This window comes from Hyperolius riggenbachi, chromosome 11 (assembly GCF_040937935.1).
Source record: "Hyperolius riggenbachi isolate aHypRig1 chromosome 11, aHypRig1.pri, whole genome shotgun sequence".
Taxonomy (NCBI): Eukaryota; Metazoa; Chordata; class Amphibia; order Anura; family Hyperoliidae; genus Hyperolius; species Hyperolius riggenbachi.
Genome location: NC_090656.1, coordinates 49,161,697 through 49,179,648, shown reverse-complemented (window position 1 = coordinate 49,179,648; position 17,952 = coordinate 49,161,697). Strand labels below are relative to the sequence as shown.

General features: G+C 44.1%; 1 protein-coding gene across 11 annotated transcripts in view; it reads right to left on the bottom strand.

The window, feature by feature from the left end:
- SIPA1 (signal-induced proliferation-associated 1) overlaps positions 1-17,952 on the bottom strand; it is a 215,503-nt gene that overhangs the window by 42,985 nt on the left and 154,566 nt on the right. For all 11 annotated transcript variants that reach the window (XR_011024852.1, XR_011024853.1, XR_011024854.1 and 8 more), the window contains 3 exons: positions 9,108-9,382; positions 8,853-9,023; positions 1,434-1,497 (listed from right to left, as the gene is read on the bottom strand). Coding sequence is in view for 8 of the 11 variants with exons in the window: in XM_068260904.1 (XP_068117005.1) it covers positions 1,434-1,497; positions 8,853-9,023; positions 9,108-9,382 (510 nt within the window). In the remaining 3 variants the exon portion in view is untranslated. The remainder of the gene's footprint in view (positions 1-1,433; positions 1,498-8,852; positions 9,024-9,107; positions 9,383-17,952) is intronic.

The following is a 17,952-nucleotide window of genomic DNA, read 5'->3' as shown; positions in this document are numbered from 1 at the left end:
ATAATGTGCCTGTTTATAAAGGGATATCAGGGTTAATCCAAAGGGTAGAGAGTATAGTCAAGGTTATTTTCAAATTTTTTCCCAAGGGACGTTACACGACCTGATGAAGCGGTTTACGCCGCGAAACACGTTGTCAATCTAAGTGCCCCAATAAAGTAATTTTCTTTTATTAGATGAATGACTCCTTTTTAAGGTAAGAATTGGTCTTACCAGTATACATAAGTATAACCATCTTTATAGCTATACATAGAAATATACCAACCCTGCTTATAACATACAAGTACCCACCTGGGCGTCTCCTACCTCTGTTCATTACCCTACTATACACCTATTATGAAAATGTATTTTGGCTTTGGCAGCAAATGTCTTATCCTCCAACATCAGGTTCTAAGTTCTGAAAGCATAGTAAGAAGTTTCTGCAGCTAAAAGGTCTACTTTAGAAATGTGATGTGACCTACAGCAGTCTGGCTGAAGGAGGATAAAGCAGGAGGTGAAGTCAGCGTTAAATACTTACTTCAGGACCGGATTTACATCACAGGAGCCTATAGGCTTAGATGTCCCGACACCCTAGACTTTGCCTTCCATGAACCTACAAACACCCACCGGACCACACCACAAGTGTGCCCCGGTTTACAGGAGATCCTGTCAGAGGAAAGCCGAGACCCGTGTGAGTAATTTCTCATTTGCACTCTGTTCAGGACTCTGCATGGGTAAGGAAGCAGGGAGGCACATGAGTAGGGGAGAGAGACGCCTTTCTATCCATCATCAAGCGCCTGTAGGCAGGGAAATCCAGCCCTGACTTACTTGATCCGATGTCTTCAGGTCACAGGTAATGCTCAGCCCCCTTCCTCTGCAGTGCAGTCAAGGCCATGTTTCTAAAGACTACTGAAGCTCTTCAGAAACCTGCCCGCCTCCAGCTAGGCAGCCACCAATTAGGCTGCAGCTGGTGAGCTGGGGGTGGACTGTGGCAACGCAGATAGGCGTGGCCAGAGCCTCGGCACATAATTTGAAAAAAAGAAAATTGCCAAAGCTTAATTATGGGGGGGGGGGGGAGGTGTAGAGCGATCACCTGCCTGGAGGGATGACACCAGGACAGGTAAATACTTAACACTAGCAGTCCCCCATCATTTGACAGGCTCTGTCATTTTCACTGGAGGTACTCTTTAATGATAAGATCTTCAGACTGGCACATCTCTGGAACCATATTTGAGAAGGCATCTCTTGCAAGGCTTCATCTGCAATAGCCTTCCCCTATTCAGGTACATTTTCATTAGATAATCAAGAGGATAATGCAGAGATAAACAAGCTCTGTAGCCTGCCTGCTTGCCTAGCACCAGGAAAATGTTTGTTCCGGAGTTTGGCTTTAAGCACGTTGCTGGAATAATAATGAAAGAAACGACAGTGACATAAATAGATTACAGCCTCACACTCACTTCATCTCTTGATGGGTCTGGTTGAGGAATAACATCAGGAGGAGCCAATTCAGCACTGCTGAACCTGAGGAAAAGCAGGACGAGACCTGTGAAATGTGTTATTTACACTAGAAGAAAAAATTGGATACAACCTGCTATTATATTTCTAGCTATGTAATGGAAACAGCCAGACAACCAGAGTGACAAGTGTTGGGAGGAAGGGAGAGAAGGAAAAGCAACAGAAAAAAATAACACTAGATTATGAAAAAACAAGCAAAATACAAAAGATAGAATCCACTTCAACCCAGCACAGCTCTATTACATGATCCAATCCACACATGTACAAAGTTATATTTAAAATGCTGCAGTTCCATTTAAAATGCTGCACAAGTGGACACTTGTACATCATTTTAATTGTAACTTTGTATATGTTTTTCATACATTAAATGAAAAGATGCTAGCTAGTCCTGTAGGAAAAAGGGTTATTTCAACACCTAATTAGGCACAACAATATATAAATAAAACAGTTATGGTAACGTTCTCTCCGAAAGGATGTGTGCTGCCAAAAAGAGGTAAATATAAACTATCTGCATGCTCTCCAATGCGTACGCTGGCCTATAATCTGCATAGGGGGTCTGGAGGAACCCAAGTAAATGGAGTGTCAGTTTTTCAGCATATTATGCCATTAAGGCCTCGTTCACATCAGGGCCGTTTCTGTGCGCTTTTTACAGCGCACTGCCCTGTGCGATCAGCAAGGTATTTACTTTCCCATGTAACTAAATGTAGCTGGTTCACATCTATGCGCTGCGCTGAGCAGCGTTACAGAAACGTAGTGTTGCAGGCATTTCTGTGCGTTGAGCTGGAAAGCGCACATCAATGCAAGTGAATGGGTGCGCTTTTTTAGCGCATAGAAGCGCGTACAAGCGCATAGAAGCGCATGCATTTTTTACCCCTAATTGGAGAAAAAAATACATTTACATACAAAAACAAAGTTTTATTGACAACTGCTGCTGGTATAACAAGCAAAACGTGCTTTAAAGAAGCGCAGCGCAACGCACAGAAACGCGCACAAGCGCATGCGGTTTTTACTACGCGCTTTCACACGTTTTTCAGCGCAGCACATGTGAACGAGGCCTTAGCTTGATTTTAGAGGGTAAAATTGGGATGAATTTATCTATGAGTATATATGGCATGTATACACAGAAACCGCTTCATAGCATAAAATGCATGATAATAAAATAGGATTATCAGCTTAAAAAAAGCAGGCTGGTTTGTAGCCTAACTTTTAGTATAAAGGTAAATGTCTAAAATTCTATCTTCTCAGTATGGCAAAACTCTGATGCCGGTTTCACACTAGCAGTCTAGTTGCAATGCGATTGGATGACCGCACCCAGGTCCGGATTTACCTCAGAGGAGCCTATAGACACAGATGTCCTGGCACCCTTCTAGACTTCACCCTCCATGAATCTACAAAGCCCTGCTGTACCACACCCCAAGTGTGCTGGCTGTCCCAGCTGCAACCTATCTATGGTTCTTCCTGGTGGGCAGGATTACTAGACGTCAGAATCACTAAAATCTACGGCATTCTATTGTTTAAACTGGATATTCTTTGGAAAATTAAATTTTACAAAATGTGTTTTATTTTTGCTTTGAACAATTTGGAATAGGGTTTTAAACTCTTAGGTGGTTTCTACTGACACAAATTAAGATTTTTTTTCATCAATTCCTGTCTCTGGGATCTCCATGGAACTTTGCCTTGAAACTACACTTATTATTGTAAAAAAAAAAAAAAATCTTCACTTAAAACTGTTATTCTTTCAGCTTACCACAAGGTGGTGCTGGTTACTCACATGTTTTACTTTGTTTACTTTCCTCACATCAGCTCTGTAATCAGTGTAATCTGTTACACAGTGTGTAACAAAATGTAACAGATTTCTCAGCGGCTGATGGAAGAAGGGGATTAGGATCAAAGCCATAAATTTGTTTTTGTAAAAGTAAAAACACATCAGTAAACATGACTGATTTAGTGTGAGTCATGTCCGTTGGCCAACTAGCAGGGGAGGGCCAATAAAAACGAATGCACATTGTATGAAGACGTTTTATGTGAGTGCACAGCTAATTTTTGTAATAAATGTACATATGGTTTTATACTTGAGGTGATCCAAAGGTTCCATTAAGGCTGGGGGAAGGCCTGTGTAACAACCCTAAGGCTGCTTTCACAGTGGGAAGTTAAAGTCGCACGTTAGAGCAGCCTGTAACGCAGCCCAACTCACAGTAATGAAAAATCAATGGGCTGTTCACAGTGCCCACGTTGCGTTGGAGTATAACGCAGCACGTTAAATGAAAGTGCAGCATGCTGTGCGTTATACTCGTATTTTGCTGCATTAGAATGTTTGCACATGCGCAGTAATGTTTTTTTAAAAAATGTGCCGCATGCACCGTTTTCGTTCGATCCGTATGCGTCAAAAAGTACGCATCAAGAGACGCAAAACGCAGTTCAATGTAACGTCCAACTTCAAAGCTAACATGCGTTGCGTTAGGGGCACGTTATGCGACCTTAACGTCACATCAAACGCAACGTCCAAGTGTGAAAGAGCCCTCAAAGTGCTGATTGACCCATAGATTTATAGGGTCTTTCCTAATGGTGAGGTCCCCATAAAGTGCAGTAAAAAGTGCGGTATTTCAGCGGTAAGCATGCAGTACATAAATAGTAGTAAATTGTGTTCCATAAGTTAGGATTGTCTTTGGAAGATTTTTTTTTTTTTTTGGTACTTATCCGTTGGCCGGGCGCATCCTCTAGGTGGCGACAAAACTCCACCAGAATTACATCTTTCCCTGCTATCCATGTCGGCCTGGAGGGGGAATAGTAATTAGCGCCACCTGCCGCATGCGCCCGGCTAACGGATAAGTACCATTTTTTTTGTGAGGAGGAGGAATGTGTATTTGATTATGTAGCAACCTGTGAAAAGTATATATATATGTATGTGTATATATATATATATATGTGTGTATGTGTATATATATATATATATGTGTATGTGTATATATGTATATATAGATGTAAGTATTTGGAGTTTTATTTCTACTATTCTTCTCTATTACACAGCCTGAATAGGAACTTGACTAAGGAATAGAAACTGCACAGGAACTCCATTAACCTTCTTGGCGGTAACCCCGAACGTAGTTCAGGGTAAGCCGCGCAGGAGGATTTCTCAGGCCCTGCTGGGCCGATTTGCACAATTTTTTTTTCTGCACGCAGCTAGCACTTTGCTAGCTGCGTGAGCATACCGATTGCCGCCGCTCTGCGCCGATTTCCGCCGCGCACCCCAGACCCCCTGCGCAGCCTGGCCTATCAGCGCCAGGCAGCGCTGAGGGTTGGATCGGTACTCCCGATGACGTCACGACGTCGGTGACGTCATCCCGCCCCGTCGCCATGGCGACGGGGGAAGGCCGCCAGGAAATCCCGTTCTTTGAACGGAATTTCCTGATCGCCGATCACCGGAGGCGATCAAAGAGGGTAGGGGGATGCCGCTGCACAGCGGCGATCATGTAGCGAGCCCTAGGCTCGCTACATGATTTTAAAAAAAAATTACAAAAAAACTGCTGCTCTGCCCCCTGGCGGTTTTTAATAGACTGCCAGGAGGGTAAAAACCTGCAAAATGCACACAAATGCAACTTCACCGCCAGGTACAGGCAGGTCTTAAACTGATAAGTAAATTATGTGCCAACATGCCCCCTAATTTTCATCAGAATAGCAATTTTCGGTAAAATTAATGCAAATTACGGCACGAATTACTGCATAATTTACCACATGTGGTAATTGATGACTAAAATTTACCACATGGTAAAACATTGCTAAATGTCATTACCGCATGTGGTAAATTACCGTTCATGCAGTAATTTGCTTGAAAACCCTACCAGAATTGAGACCATTGTGTTATAAGGATTTATTGCCTGGATGGCTTTGTGTGTTTGAGGTGTACCAAGCAAAGTTTAAAGCGGGACGGTTCAACTGATGTATTCAGAAGTGTACCCTGTACACCTTAATCACCACTAGTGCTGGGACTGTGTAGCACTGTCTTTGTATTTATTGCTTGAGGAAATGAGAGGCAACAAAAAAATATACAAGTCATGGATTTCAACTCTTCACCACTCTTGAAGATGCTTTATTTGTCTTGATGCCTCTCTTGAAGCACTGAATGACTTCTGCTCTGTGTAATTGTGTCCTCTGATCTGAATTATTCTCTTCAGGAAACAGCAGCAAAGGGGAAACATTTTCAAATGGCTTTTTAATGCACTTGCTCAGATAATTAGACATTTTAATGCTGATACAACTGATACAGGATTGTTAAAGTGAACCTCCGGACTAAACATCGACTCAGCAGTACTGAAAAGGCCTGGTGTTTCTTTAACAGATTCACAGCATCAGAACTTTGTTTCTCTTATACAAGCCTCATTTTTAGCTGCACAGAAGAAAACTGCCCGGGGTTTTTTCCCCTGATGCTGTGCAAAGCATGATGGGATTTCTGATGATGTTGCTCTCGTTCTGCTGTTTTGGTGCAATTTTTTTTTTTTACATTTTGAATTTGACATTTAAAGCCTAGCGTGTGCAGCTGGGAGGGGTTATCAGGACACAGGACAGTTGGAATTGTGTCTCCTGCTCCTTGTCACCTCCTTTCAACCAAAAAGATGGCTGCCCCCATGACAAAGATGGCAGCCCCCATGAATCACAAAGATTTGCCTGTTCTTTTAAAACAGGGTGGGTAAAAAATTATATTACCTATCTATTCTAATTAACATAACTAATGTAACTTAATGACCGTATGTTTGTTTAGGCTGAAGTTCCCCTTTAATGTAATACTGTGCATAGGAGACAAAAAGCAGCAGATAGGCAGCTAATGCTCCAACAGTTCTAACATCTTACGTCTTCCTGCAACTGTCACTACCATGACTCCTTCCAGCGACTCTTATAGTAAACCAATTTTCTGTCCCTATACTGCAAGTAGACTACAGTGAAAGCAGACTGTGGTCGGTCCTATGGGATGAGGACACTGTGGGGCACTCGCTGGGATAAAATCCTGTACCTTAAAATGTTCGGAGTTGGCAGAGCAATTGGGACACAGATGCATGTTAGAAGGTAAATTACATATCTCTGTGTCCTTTCTGCTCTGAGCTCCGTCCCCCTGGCTGCCACGCTGCCCCCCAACTTACCCAAAAGAAGGGGGGTTCCTTGCAAGAGAGGGGCACTTTCTCCAGCATCAGGAAAAGCCCATAGCTTGCCTCTGACCTGCCCCTCCTGGCCGCTTCCTCTCTGTGCTAGACGTGAGATGCACAGAGCGGAGATGCAGCATCGTGACCCGGAGGTAGTGGCTATTTTTTTTCAATGAAAGTGAAACCAGATGATTGGAGGCTGCAGGGGAGGTGGTAAGAAGCACTATCTGATTTATTGTTCAGCTTTGGCTCCAGCTCAGATCTGCTTTAAACTCTGCTCCTCTTACATGAGGTCACACCTGCCGCTCACCACATATACAGTAATTACAAAAACACCTAAATGACTACAGCTGCTGCATCTCAAGGCCTGTACACACGATCAATTGATGTCGCCTGAATGGGTTTGGGATCCGACCCTCGGAGGACATTGCAAGGCCGAGGCTTTGCAGACACATTGCTGGCATGCAAGCGCACAACGTGTTCTACACGGGGGAGGCGCAGCAGCGCGGGAGCAACATCACGCGGGGGGGTATGTGGGGAGAGCAATACTCTTGGCCAACGCTCCCCCGAAGTGATCCGCTTGTCAAGCAGTCGAGTGGGGTCGGTGGCTGCTGTACACATGCTGGGTTCTCGGCAGAGGCAGTTGTAATTTCATCTAGCCTGTTTACAGAGCTTTAAGGTGCCCACCAATGATACAATCTTAATTGTACAATCTTATCAAATCTATGCAGTAAAAAGGTAAACTGAGTGGATATACTTTGAATGGCACTTTCAAAAAACGAAAAAGAAAAGTGACTGGCACAGTTGATAGGGTATGTACCTTCGATGTGCTCAGGATAGAAATAACAGACAGTATTCCACATGCAAAGTAGAGTGAATATCCGGCACTACTGCAAGGTTTGTAAACTCCATATATTTAATGACAGTCCTTGTAACTATACATTCATTGCAGCAAATGGCATTGCAAAGTTGGTTAACATACCCTATTGGTGTTATAGCCGTGGGGCAATGTGGTAGCAGTGGTCTGCCTGGCGACCGTTTCACTTGATAGAAGCTTCTTCCAAGGCTCCGTGCGCACGGAGCCTCGGAAGAAGCTTATATCAAGCGAAACGGTCGTCAGGCAGACCGTTGCTCCCACCCCACGGCTGTAACACCAATAGGGTATGTTAACCAACTTTGCAATGCCATTTGCTGTAATGGATGTATAGTTACAAGGACTGTCATTAAATATATGGAGTTTACAAACCTTGCAGTAGTGCCGGATATTCACTCTACTTTGCATGTGGAATACTTTGAATGGCTACTTTAGGTAGTCCCTCCTATTACATAGACGTGTTAAGATTGCACAGTGAAGATTGCATCATTAGTGGCCACCTTTACATGGTTGCTTGGAATAGTATGGAAAGAAGTGGAGACCAGCTGCCTCTGTAGCACTGGCACCTACAGGCAAAGGCCTAGCATGGTCCTCAGGAGATAGGCAGGAAAGAAAAATCATGGCCATTCACTAAAAAACTGCTAGTGTGCTTGAGTCCTCAGCTTCACTTACCCCTATTCAATGTTTCCAAAAGAAAGATCATAAAAGATCACTTGTACCCTGCATCATGTTGCACTGTCAACATGGTTTAAAACATTTACAAAAAACAAGGTTTGGTAGATCGGTCTGCCCTCAATCATAGTTACTGAGTATTTTGCTGTATGCAAAACTAATTTTGCAGATGTAGAGGGTCTTTAGAGTGGCACACCTTACCATAGGTTGGGTGTATAACCTGGTGTGAAGCAACACCCAATGTCAAAAGTCCAGAAGATGGTAAGCACAACAATGTTTTGCAGTTCAATGATTTATTCTTCAATGCGTGTGTCCACACCAAGACTGACACTTGTTTCGGGCCACGCAGGGTGCCCTTCATCAGAAAGTGTATGTTTGCACTTTCCGATGAAGGGGACCTTGTGTGGTCCCAAAACAATCATCAGTTTTGTTGTGGGCAGTTGGACTGAAGTATAAATAATTGAACTACAAAAAATTGGTGTGCTAACCAACCTATGGACTTTTCATTTTGCAGGTACATAAATGCAGTCACCACCTCTATTGTACATCTATTTCATAGTTTGTGGAAGTTTGCTATAAAACAAACTCGTTCTGGAAGAAATTAAGCAATTGGAATCCCAATCTCTGAGATGTCATGCTGGTTACAGGGAAGCATACAGTAAATGGAGAAGTAAATGATGTACCTGAAGTCTGTTCTTTCCTCTTGAACAGAGAATGTGCGCATCATGTTCTGAGTGTCTGGAGCAGATTCTACTTTTCTTGGAATTATTTCTTCTCCCTCTTCACTGTCTCCCTCGGATCGCCTGAAGATCCTCTGCTCTTGCAGCGATCGCACATACAGCTCAGAGAAACTCCTAGTGATAAAAGCAGTAGATCGGTGAAAACCATGTCACCGTAACAGATAGGTAGACGAGGAATGGCTCACACTCTGTTGTTACCTGCGGGGCTTCCCTGCCTCATCTGGAGGAAGAGTAGTCACGGTCACCTTCTTGGCACGAATGAATAGAGCACGAACATCCGCAGGGGTCAGGGAACAGAATGGATGGCCACAAATGGCTACCAGCCTCGCTCCAGGGCAAAGTCCTACAGTCTCGGCCATGCTGAATCTCTCTACCTCCGTGACAAATCCTCCAGAATCCGCATTAAATCCAAGCTGTCCAAGACCGTTTCTTAGCAGCGGTATTTCACGGGTTTCACAGCCACCTGACACGACCTAAGACAAGAGGCCAATGTAGAACTGTGAACAGTTGTGACATTTTCTTAATTTTTTTCCATTCAACTTTATCATTCCATAACTGTTAAAACCACCAAAGGTACTGCCTCACCTGCAAACCTATATGTGGCTGCAAAAAAACTTTGCTTAGTAAAGTTGTTTAATATTGTTCTGCACCGTTTCACATGTCTGCAAGCTTTCTGGCTGTTCCTGGGAACTCCCTGTATATTATGATATTCTCCCCTATGAGATCAGTCACCTAGGAAATGCAAAACAGCCTCAGATCTTCCTGCAGTGAGGATCTCTCACGATATTGCTCTTCAGACATGGCTGTTGTGCTACCTATCCAAGCTACCACAAGATCCAATCATCCAGGTGGCTGCAGTCCCACAAGATGCACAAAGGTGACAACCACTTCAGTCAGATCTCACTACTTCTCACTGCTGCGCTATTTGTAGGATTACTTAACTCTTGCAGCACTACTTAGTGAAACAAAGGGACTAACTCTGGGCATACACTAAATAAATGTGACAAATGATCAATATCTACCTGACTTAAGGTACGTACACATGCCTGATTTTTAACGACTTATAGTTCAAACCGGTCATTTGAACGTCAGTTGGACATGTGTACGTTCTATCGTTAGACTGATAGCAGCAGTTTTGGACTGATCCACTTGGCGGATCCGTTGGACTAACTGTTGTTCAAACGACAGTTAGATCCGTACATGAGTACAAACTACTTTATGTATTAAATGACTGATTAAACAACCTGTTGTTTGAATGTCTATTAGTTGGACACTAATAGACATTCAAACAACAAATCGTTTGATCAGTCATTTAATCTAGTCCATTGTTCTATCAAGTCCATTATCAAGTTGGTTAAACGACATGTAAATTAGGTAAATTAGCATATCAAACAACTTGTTGGTCAGTGTGTACATGATGTCTGAACGACTTGTTGTTTGAACTTCAAGTCGTTCAAACGACCAGTTTAAACGACAATCAGGCATAAAGTTGGACGTGTTTACGCACCTTTACAGACAACATATTCAGACAAGGCAACTGTTTAGGGGTTACCTTCCCTGAGGGTAACTCTGCCCAACCAAAGGTCGCTCTGCTGAATTTCTAGAGGTTGTTCTGCCTAATAATTTGAGGGGGCCACTTTGTCTAATAGGTGACCACTCTGCCTAACTGGGGGTCACGCTGCCTCACATTTTGGGGAAACTCTGCTATATTTTATGGGGAGCTAATGTATTTTGGAAGAAACTTATCAAACTGTGATTTTGTAGCAGGATAACAGAGGCGCCAGGTAGAGTAAAATTAATTAAAATCGTTAAAAAGGGCGAAGTGGGTGGACTCACCTCCCTTCTGGAAGAGAGACAGAGACAGAGACAGAGGCGCTATACCCAGCTCTTGACCAGACAGTGTACCCTCCAAAAATCGTTTACCTGAAGAAGCGGGACTGTTACCCGTGAAACGCGTTGCACTTTTGGAGTTATTATTAAATGTTACTTTAAACTGCAAGTAACTTGCCCGTTGTCCGGCCATTTCTTCCAGAAGGGAGGTGAGTCCACCCACTTCGCCCTTTTTAACTATTTTAATTAATTTTACTCTACCTGGCGACTCTGTTATCCTGCTACAAAATAATTTAATCCACCCTTGGTGGAGGGGTGTATCCCCACTTTTTCCCATCTACAGAGAGCGACTTCTTAGACCTGAGCGGGGTCAGGTTATAATTCTCCCCGCCTGCTCGCCCAGTGGTTGCCTTGGTGGCGACCTACCTTTGTGAGTATAATCACCTTCTTTATCACCAGATACCATTACATTAACATACTACACCATATCGGGCTCTCGGTTTCCCTCTCTTCACATTACCAAACTGTGAGTCATTCTGCTTAATATTTTGGGGGATCTTTGCCTAACAATTGTGGGTCACTCACACTATAATAGTAAGGGGTCAATAATTGGAGGGAGCTCTGCTTATTATTTAGAGGTTACTGCCTAATAACTGGGGTCCACACTGGCTGATATCTGCGGGAACTTTGTAGACTTTAGATTGTAAGCTGACAAGGGCAGGGCTCTCTCCCCCTTTTGTGTCCTGGAAAACATTATACATTTTATTCATCAGGTTACTTTTATCACTGTTCTTACTTTGTACAGTGCCACGGAATATGTTGGCGCTTTATAAATCAAATCATAAATTATAGGATAAGAAGAAGTGGAGAGTAAAGCCAACAGATCTACTCGGTAACTACAAAAATATATCAAAAGATTTTTTATTGTGTCAAAAAACAATCAAACACACAGAAACATTAAAGTTAAAAATAGCTAGGTGGCCACCCCGCAACCATGTCCAAACCTGCACCTCTACAATTCGGAGTGCCACAAGGATCAATCCTATCCCCTCTGCTGTTTGCAATCTACATGTTGCCACTCGGTACACTTATCCTACGTCATGGCCTGACGTACCACTGCTACGCTGATGACACACAGCTATACCTGTCCTTCAAACCTGGTGGAACAGACCCTACCCCAAAAATAAACTCTTGCTTAGCTGAGCTACAGGCGTGGATGAATGATAACTGGTTGAAACTGAATGCTGACAAAACTGAGCCAGCACTCGCCATCAAAACAGCTCTATCCTAAAGCAACACCAATCAGGATTGGGAATTCAGACATAAACAGCTCCAACCTTGTGCGCAGCCTTGGCGTACTAATCGATGGGGATTTGAGTTTCAGAAACCAAATTTCATCTGTAGTTAAATCTTCCTTCTTTCATCTGAAGAACATTGCAAAGATTAAACATCTGATTCCCCCAGAGGATCTTCCAACCCTAGTCCACGCCTTCATCACATCACGGCTGAACTACTGCAATGCTCTTTTTTGCTGGCCTCCCCAAAAAGGACCTGCGTCGCCTTCAATTAGTGCAGAATGCTGCTGCCAGATTGCTAACAAACCAGCCTTGCCACTGTCACATTACACTGATCCTTCACCCACTGCACTGGCTACCTGTCAAATGGAGTATACTCTTCAAGATTGGACTGGTGACATTCAAATCCCTGCACAATCTGGGCCCTGGATACATGAAGGACCTGCTGAAGCTGCACCACACCTCTCACAACCTCAGATCAGCAAGTTCTATAAACTTGGTCACTCCCAGAGTGCACCTCAAAAAATCTGGAGATAGAGCCTTCTGTCATGCTGCCCCTACTCTTTGGAACTCCCTGCCACACCCAGTAAAGACAGCACCATCCCTGGAGCTGTTCAAATCCAGACTGAAAAGCCACCTGTTTAGCCTGGCATTTCCAGACTTATAAAATTCTTCCTCTGTACCACGATGGTCGGAGCCATGCTTATGCGCTTTGAGTAACATGGGAGAAAAGCGCTTTACAAATGTTATTGTTGTTGTTGCAACCAAGCCGGCGCCTTCACACTCACACAAACACAACAGCCCTAAATTTCTAAATCCACAAAGAGCTCAAATGGAACATGTTCCGATTTCCCTTAAGGGGGCCAGCTGAAAATCTAATAGCAAAAAAAGTTCCCAGGAATAAACTCCAAGCATCAGCTATATTGGTATACACTAGCTGTAAACATGAATGTAGGTTGTTAATAAGCCACTCCAGCTTTATAAATCAATAATAAAATGTAGAGGTCGATAAGACCAATATTTGAGGGAAACTCATGTTGTTATTTGAAGGGAGATCTAAATATTGTAATTTGGGTGCATTCTGCATTATGTAATTGGGGGGTCTCTCTGGCTCATGTAAGCATCTCTCCTGTATTCTCCTATCAGAAGTGATAAGGTAAAGCCGGGAAAATGTCGGTCCTGAATATTTCAGTAAAAAATAACAACTTTATTGTGCGAGGAAGGGTCACTTTAAAAATGTTGCTATGAAGACATAATAACGAGCCTCGTGTAATATTTGTTTTGCTTGCATGTTCTTATTGCTCAAGTATAAAAATATTCACAATACCTTGAGCTTCCTGTTTCTGCCAAATATATTTCCTGCACTATTACAGCAAGCATCCTGTACAAAAATATTTTTTTCTTGAGTTGTAACAGTTAAAATAATTGAATAGTTGCTGTTTTGTATTTTGGACTATTGAGTGGATAAAGTGCATCTGTAAATCTATATAAATTGAGCACCAGTTTTGCAGAGTATTTATTTCATAAATTGCATCAAAGCTAGTCAATAGCAGCAATGGCCAAAAACAATGGCCTAAATCACATACAGACAACTAGGCTTGATTTGGGACCAAACATACCTCATAAATAGTAAGCTACATATAACCCTCTAAGGCAAAAGACGTTCAAGTCATAAATTCTGACCCTGGAGGATGTCAGTCTATTCCAGTTGAAACTGATGAAACTTATGTAAATAAGAATGTACATAATCCAAGCAGCCAGGAATAGATAATCAGTTGCTGTATAATGATATTGGCACCCGACTGAATAACTCGAAGTCCGATATGTTGAACCAGTGTGATTAAATAAATTCACGTCCACAAAACTGAACAGTAAATTTAAATACGACTTGGAATGCGATGCAAGCAGGCGTATGTAGGAGAGCAAGCCGCCCCCATGGCCACGCCATTTTGTTGTCTATAATATTTCCCCTCAAATAGGAACTAATTGTTGTTCAAAACAAATTGCACGTCTGAGGAAGCACCAAGTAGGTGGGACGAAATGCATTTACCTATGCCACTGCTTCTGTTCGACCATGTCTTAGCACTATTGTTCCACCTCAACTGGACCTGTGTAAGGACTTGTGGTGGATTGGCAAAGAGGGCCCTCACCGAATGTATGGTCTCTACCACACTTTGTCTGTGTTGCACGTGGATGCCTACCACACCAGCCATCATCTAATTCCAGGTTTAAATTTACTGTTCAGTTTTATGGATGTGAACTTATTTAATCACACTGATAAGACATATTCTCTTTGAAATTTAAGTTATGAAGACTTTGAGTCATCAGTTTCAATTGGAATGGACTGACACCTACCAGGGTCAGAATGTATGACTTGGAATTCTTATGTTTGGTCCCAAAACAAGCCTAGTTGTATGTATGCGATTTAGGCCCTTATTTTTGGCCACTGCTGTTTTTGACTAGCTTTGATGCAATTTATGCAATAAATACTTCTGGTTTGGTGCTCAATTTATTTTGTCTTATGTGTTTTAACAGTGCTAGGACCTGGGTTTCTAGTCAGGATAACTTTAAACAGCAATTTTTTCAATTTTTGTGTGTATCTGTAGATCAACCTATAACTAAGGCCTACAAACTATTTTTAACATAATTAACTCGCAAAGGGCTTGATTCACTAAGCTGCGCTACTACAGCGGCGCAGTTTAATGACTACAGGGAGTGTTATAATACCCTGCGCACGCTATGCAACCATAGTGTGCGCAGTCCAATTACGCTGGGTTCAATTAGTTTAAAGAGCGCTTCCTTACATTTGTTAATTGGACTGTGCACGCTATGGCTGCATAGTGTACGCAGGGAATTATAACACTCCCTGTAGTCATTAAGCTGTGCTGCTGTAGCAGCGCAATTTAGTGAATCAAGCCCATAGTCTGCACCCATTACTATACCCAAAGTTCACTTTATTTCCTTGGCAGCATTCACCCAAAATCTCAGTCTTGCTTAGACAGGGTAGTCTGCACAATTGTGTTGTCCCTGCACACTACTGTAAGCTAACAAATAAAAATAGTTGTGCAAAATCGGTAGGAAAAATCACATACAGGTAGTCCCCGACTTAAGAACGCCTGACTTACGGACGACCCGCTGATACGAATGGCATGGGTTCTCTGTTTCCATGGGAACAAGTCAAAAAATTATTTTCAAATTGGACTTGTAGTTTTTGAGAAAATCGCTTTAAAAAAAAATCAAAGAAAAAATGGCTTTTAAACTTGTATAAACAGGTACAAAGGGCAGAGGCGACACAGAGGGGGACACTGGAGGCACAGGGGGGGGGGGGGGGGGCACAGAAGAGGTACAGGGGACAGAGATGGCACAGTGTTCCGACTTAAGAACAGATTCAGGTTAAGAACGAACCTACAGTCCCTATCTCGTTCGTTAACCGGGGATTACCTGTAGAGGGTGTGGGCTTTTACAGAACAGTCAAGCCAAGCATACAGCAGTCCTGCAGAAAATCACAAATAAATACCTTAACATAACTCGTTTTCCTGGTGCATCTCATTGGCAGCATATAGATAGGGGGAGGGGGATATTTGGAGGTTAACCCCATATGAAGCCATGGATACACCATGACGTTTGATTTGAGAAAAAAAGCAGCACAAGTACCATGATATCACAAAGCAACTGCTCGCATCATTCTCTCTTCATTACAGCCATATACTGTGCAGCAGATTTCTGTACGGCTCCTGATACAGGTCACGTGACTGTGAGAGGAGAGAAGAGCGGGCCGACCCAACGCTGGAGCAGGTATACACCGGCTTGCTGTGCTGCTCTGAAAAGGGGAGACCAGCCCATGGGATGAAGGAGGAAGACAAGCGGGCTCCCCTTGTCCCCAATCGTTACGTCCCTCCTCCTGAACATTCTCACACTACAGCAGCCAATGTCTGCCATGGTGGATGTTTGCTAAAATGAAGGAAGTGTCACAGGACAATGGTTGTGACCATTACAGGCCAATGTACTTAAAAGACTCAACAATTTCACAGCTGAAGCTGGATGCCTTTATCCCAGTAATGTTTGGCAGTGCAGTTGCTATGCATTGTTGTGTTACAGTTCACAACATCCCTTTATGCTCAGGAACGCATGCTGTAGAAAAAATGTCTAAAAGGAAATTGTCTGTGCTGGTCTTAACAATCATATTCTTCCTATCATTGTCTGACCTACACTAAAAATAACAAGTGAAATCTGACTGGCTGCTTCGGGTAATACAGGTTTCCCTTCTGTGCCTATATGTGTTGGAAGTCCAACGTAGACGCTTCTGTGTGAAACGTGTCTAGATGGGTAAAAGAGAACACCGGAGAGAGGAGAGAATAGATCATACAGGTGGTGCCGCTATATAGAACCATGGGAGTGTGCATTGTAGCATTGCCGTATTAGCTGGGCGCAGAGTGTGTCGCTAACTGTAACATTTTGGTAACTGAAATTACCAACATTTCACTATGCGCTGCCTGGCACCTACCTAACCCTCTGCTCTAAGTGCCTAACCCTCCCTCCTAATGCCTAACCCTAACCCCGCCCATAGATGCCTCGCTCTAACCGTCCCATCTAATGCCTGACCCTAACCCCGCCCCATAGATGCCTCGCTCTAACCGTCCCATCTAATGCCTGACCCTAACCCCGCCCATAGATGCCTCGCTCTAACCGTCCCATCTAATGCCTGACCCTAACCCCGCCCATAGATGCCTCGCTCTAACCGTCCCATCTAATGCCTGACCCTAACCCCGCCCCATAGATGCCTCGCTCTAACCGTCCCATCTAATGCCTGACCCTAACCCCGCCCATAGATGCCTCGCTCTAACTGTCCCATCTAATGCCTGACCCTAACCCCGCCCTATAGATGCCTCGCTCTAACCGTCCCATCTAATGCCTAACCCCGCCCCATAGATGCCTCGCTCTAACCGTCCCATCTAATGCCTAACCCTAACCCCGCCCCATAGATGCCTCACTCTAACCGTCCCATCTAATGCCTGACCCTAACCCCGCCCCATAGATGCCTCGCTCTAACCGTGCCATCTAATGCCTGACCCTAACCCCGCCCCATAGATGCCTCGCTCTAACCGTGCCATCTAATGCCTGACCCTAACCCCCCTGTAGGTGCATAACCCTAACCTCCCCCACTAAATTCCTAATATTAACCTCTGGTGCCTAAAATACTAATAGTTGTAGCCGATCGTCAACCATTAAACTCTATGTAGTACCCAATCAGCTACTACTTGCATCAAGCACCCAAGTGACCAGCTGACAACCCAGTATATCAGCACACTGACGTTGAAGAATTCACGCTCTTTATTGAGCAATTATATCCACAAAGATAGACGACAATTGTTTCAGGGGCCGCGCAGGGTCCTCCTTTATCAAGGCCTGTGGTTACAATCATGTATGGTAGCAGGCTCGGACTGACCCACCGAACCACCGATTTTTCCATCGGTGGGCCCCGGCCGCCCCGCCTCCTGGGGGCCCCAGAGCTGAGAAGGAGGGGGGCACAGTGCAGGGAGGAGGGAAATTGTGCACAGAGCAGCGGGGAAGAGGGGGGAGCCCTCACCTAGGGCCCCCCCCTTCTTCGCTCCCCCCCCTCCAAAATTGGAGCCAGCCAGTAGCAGCGAGCGGGGAATAGCTTACTGGCATCAGTACTTCCTGCGAGAGCGTGATTGGTCAATGCAGGAGACAGAGACCAGCCCAGCCCAGCGGCACGCAGTGGTATCGCTCTGATGCCGGTAAGCTATTCCCCGCTCACTGCTGCTGGCTGCAATTTTAGAGGGGGGGGGGGAGCGCGGAAGGGGGGGCCCCTAGGTGAGGGAGGGGGGGAGGCTTCCTCCCTGCTCTGTGCACAATTTCCCCCTTCCTACGCTGTGCCCCCTCCTTCTCAGCTCTGG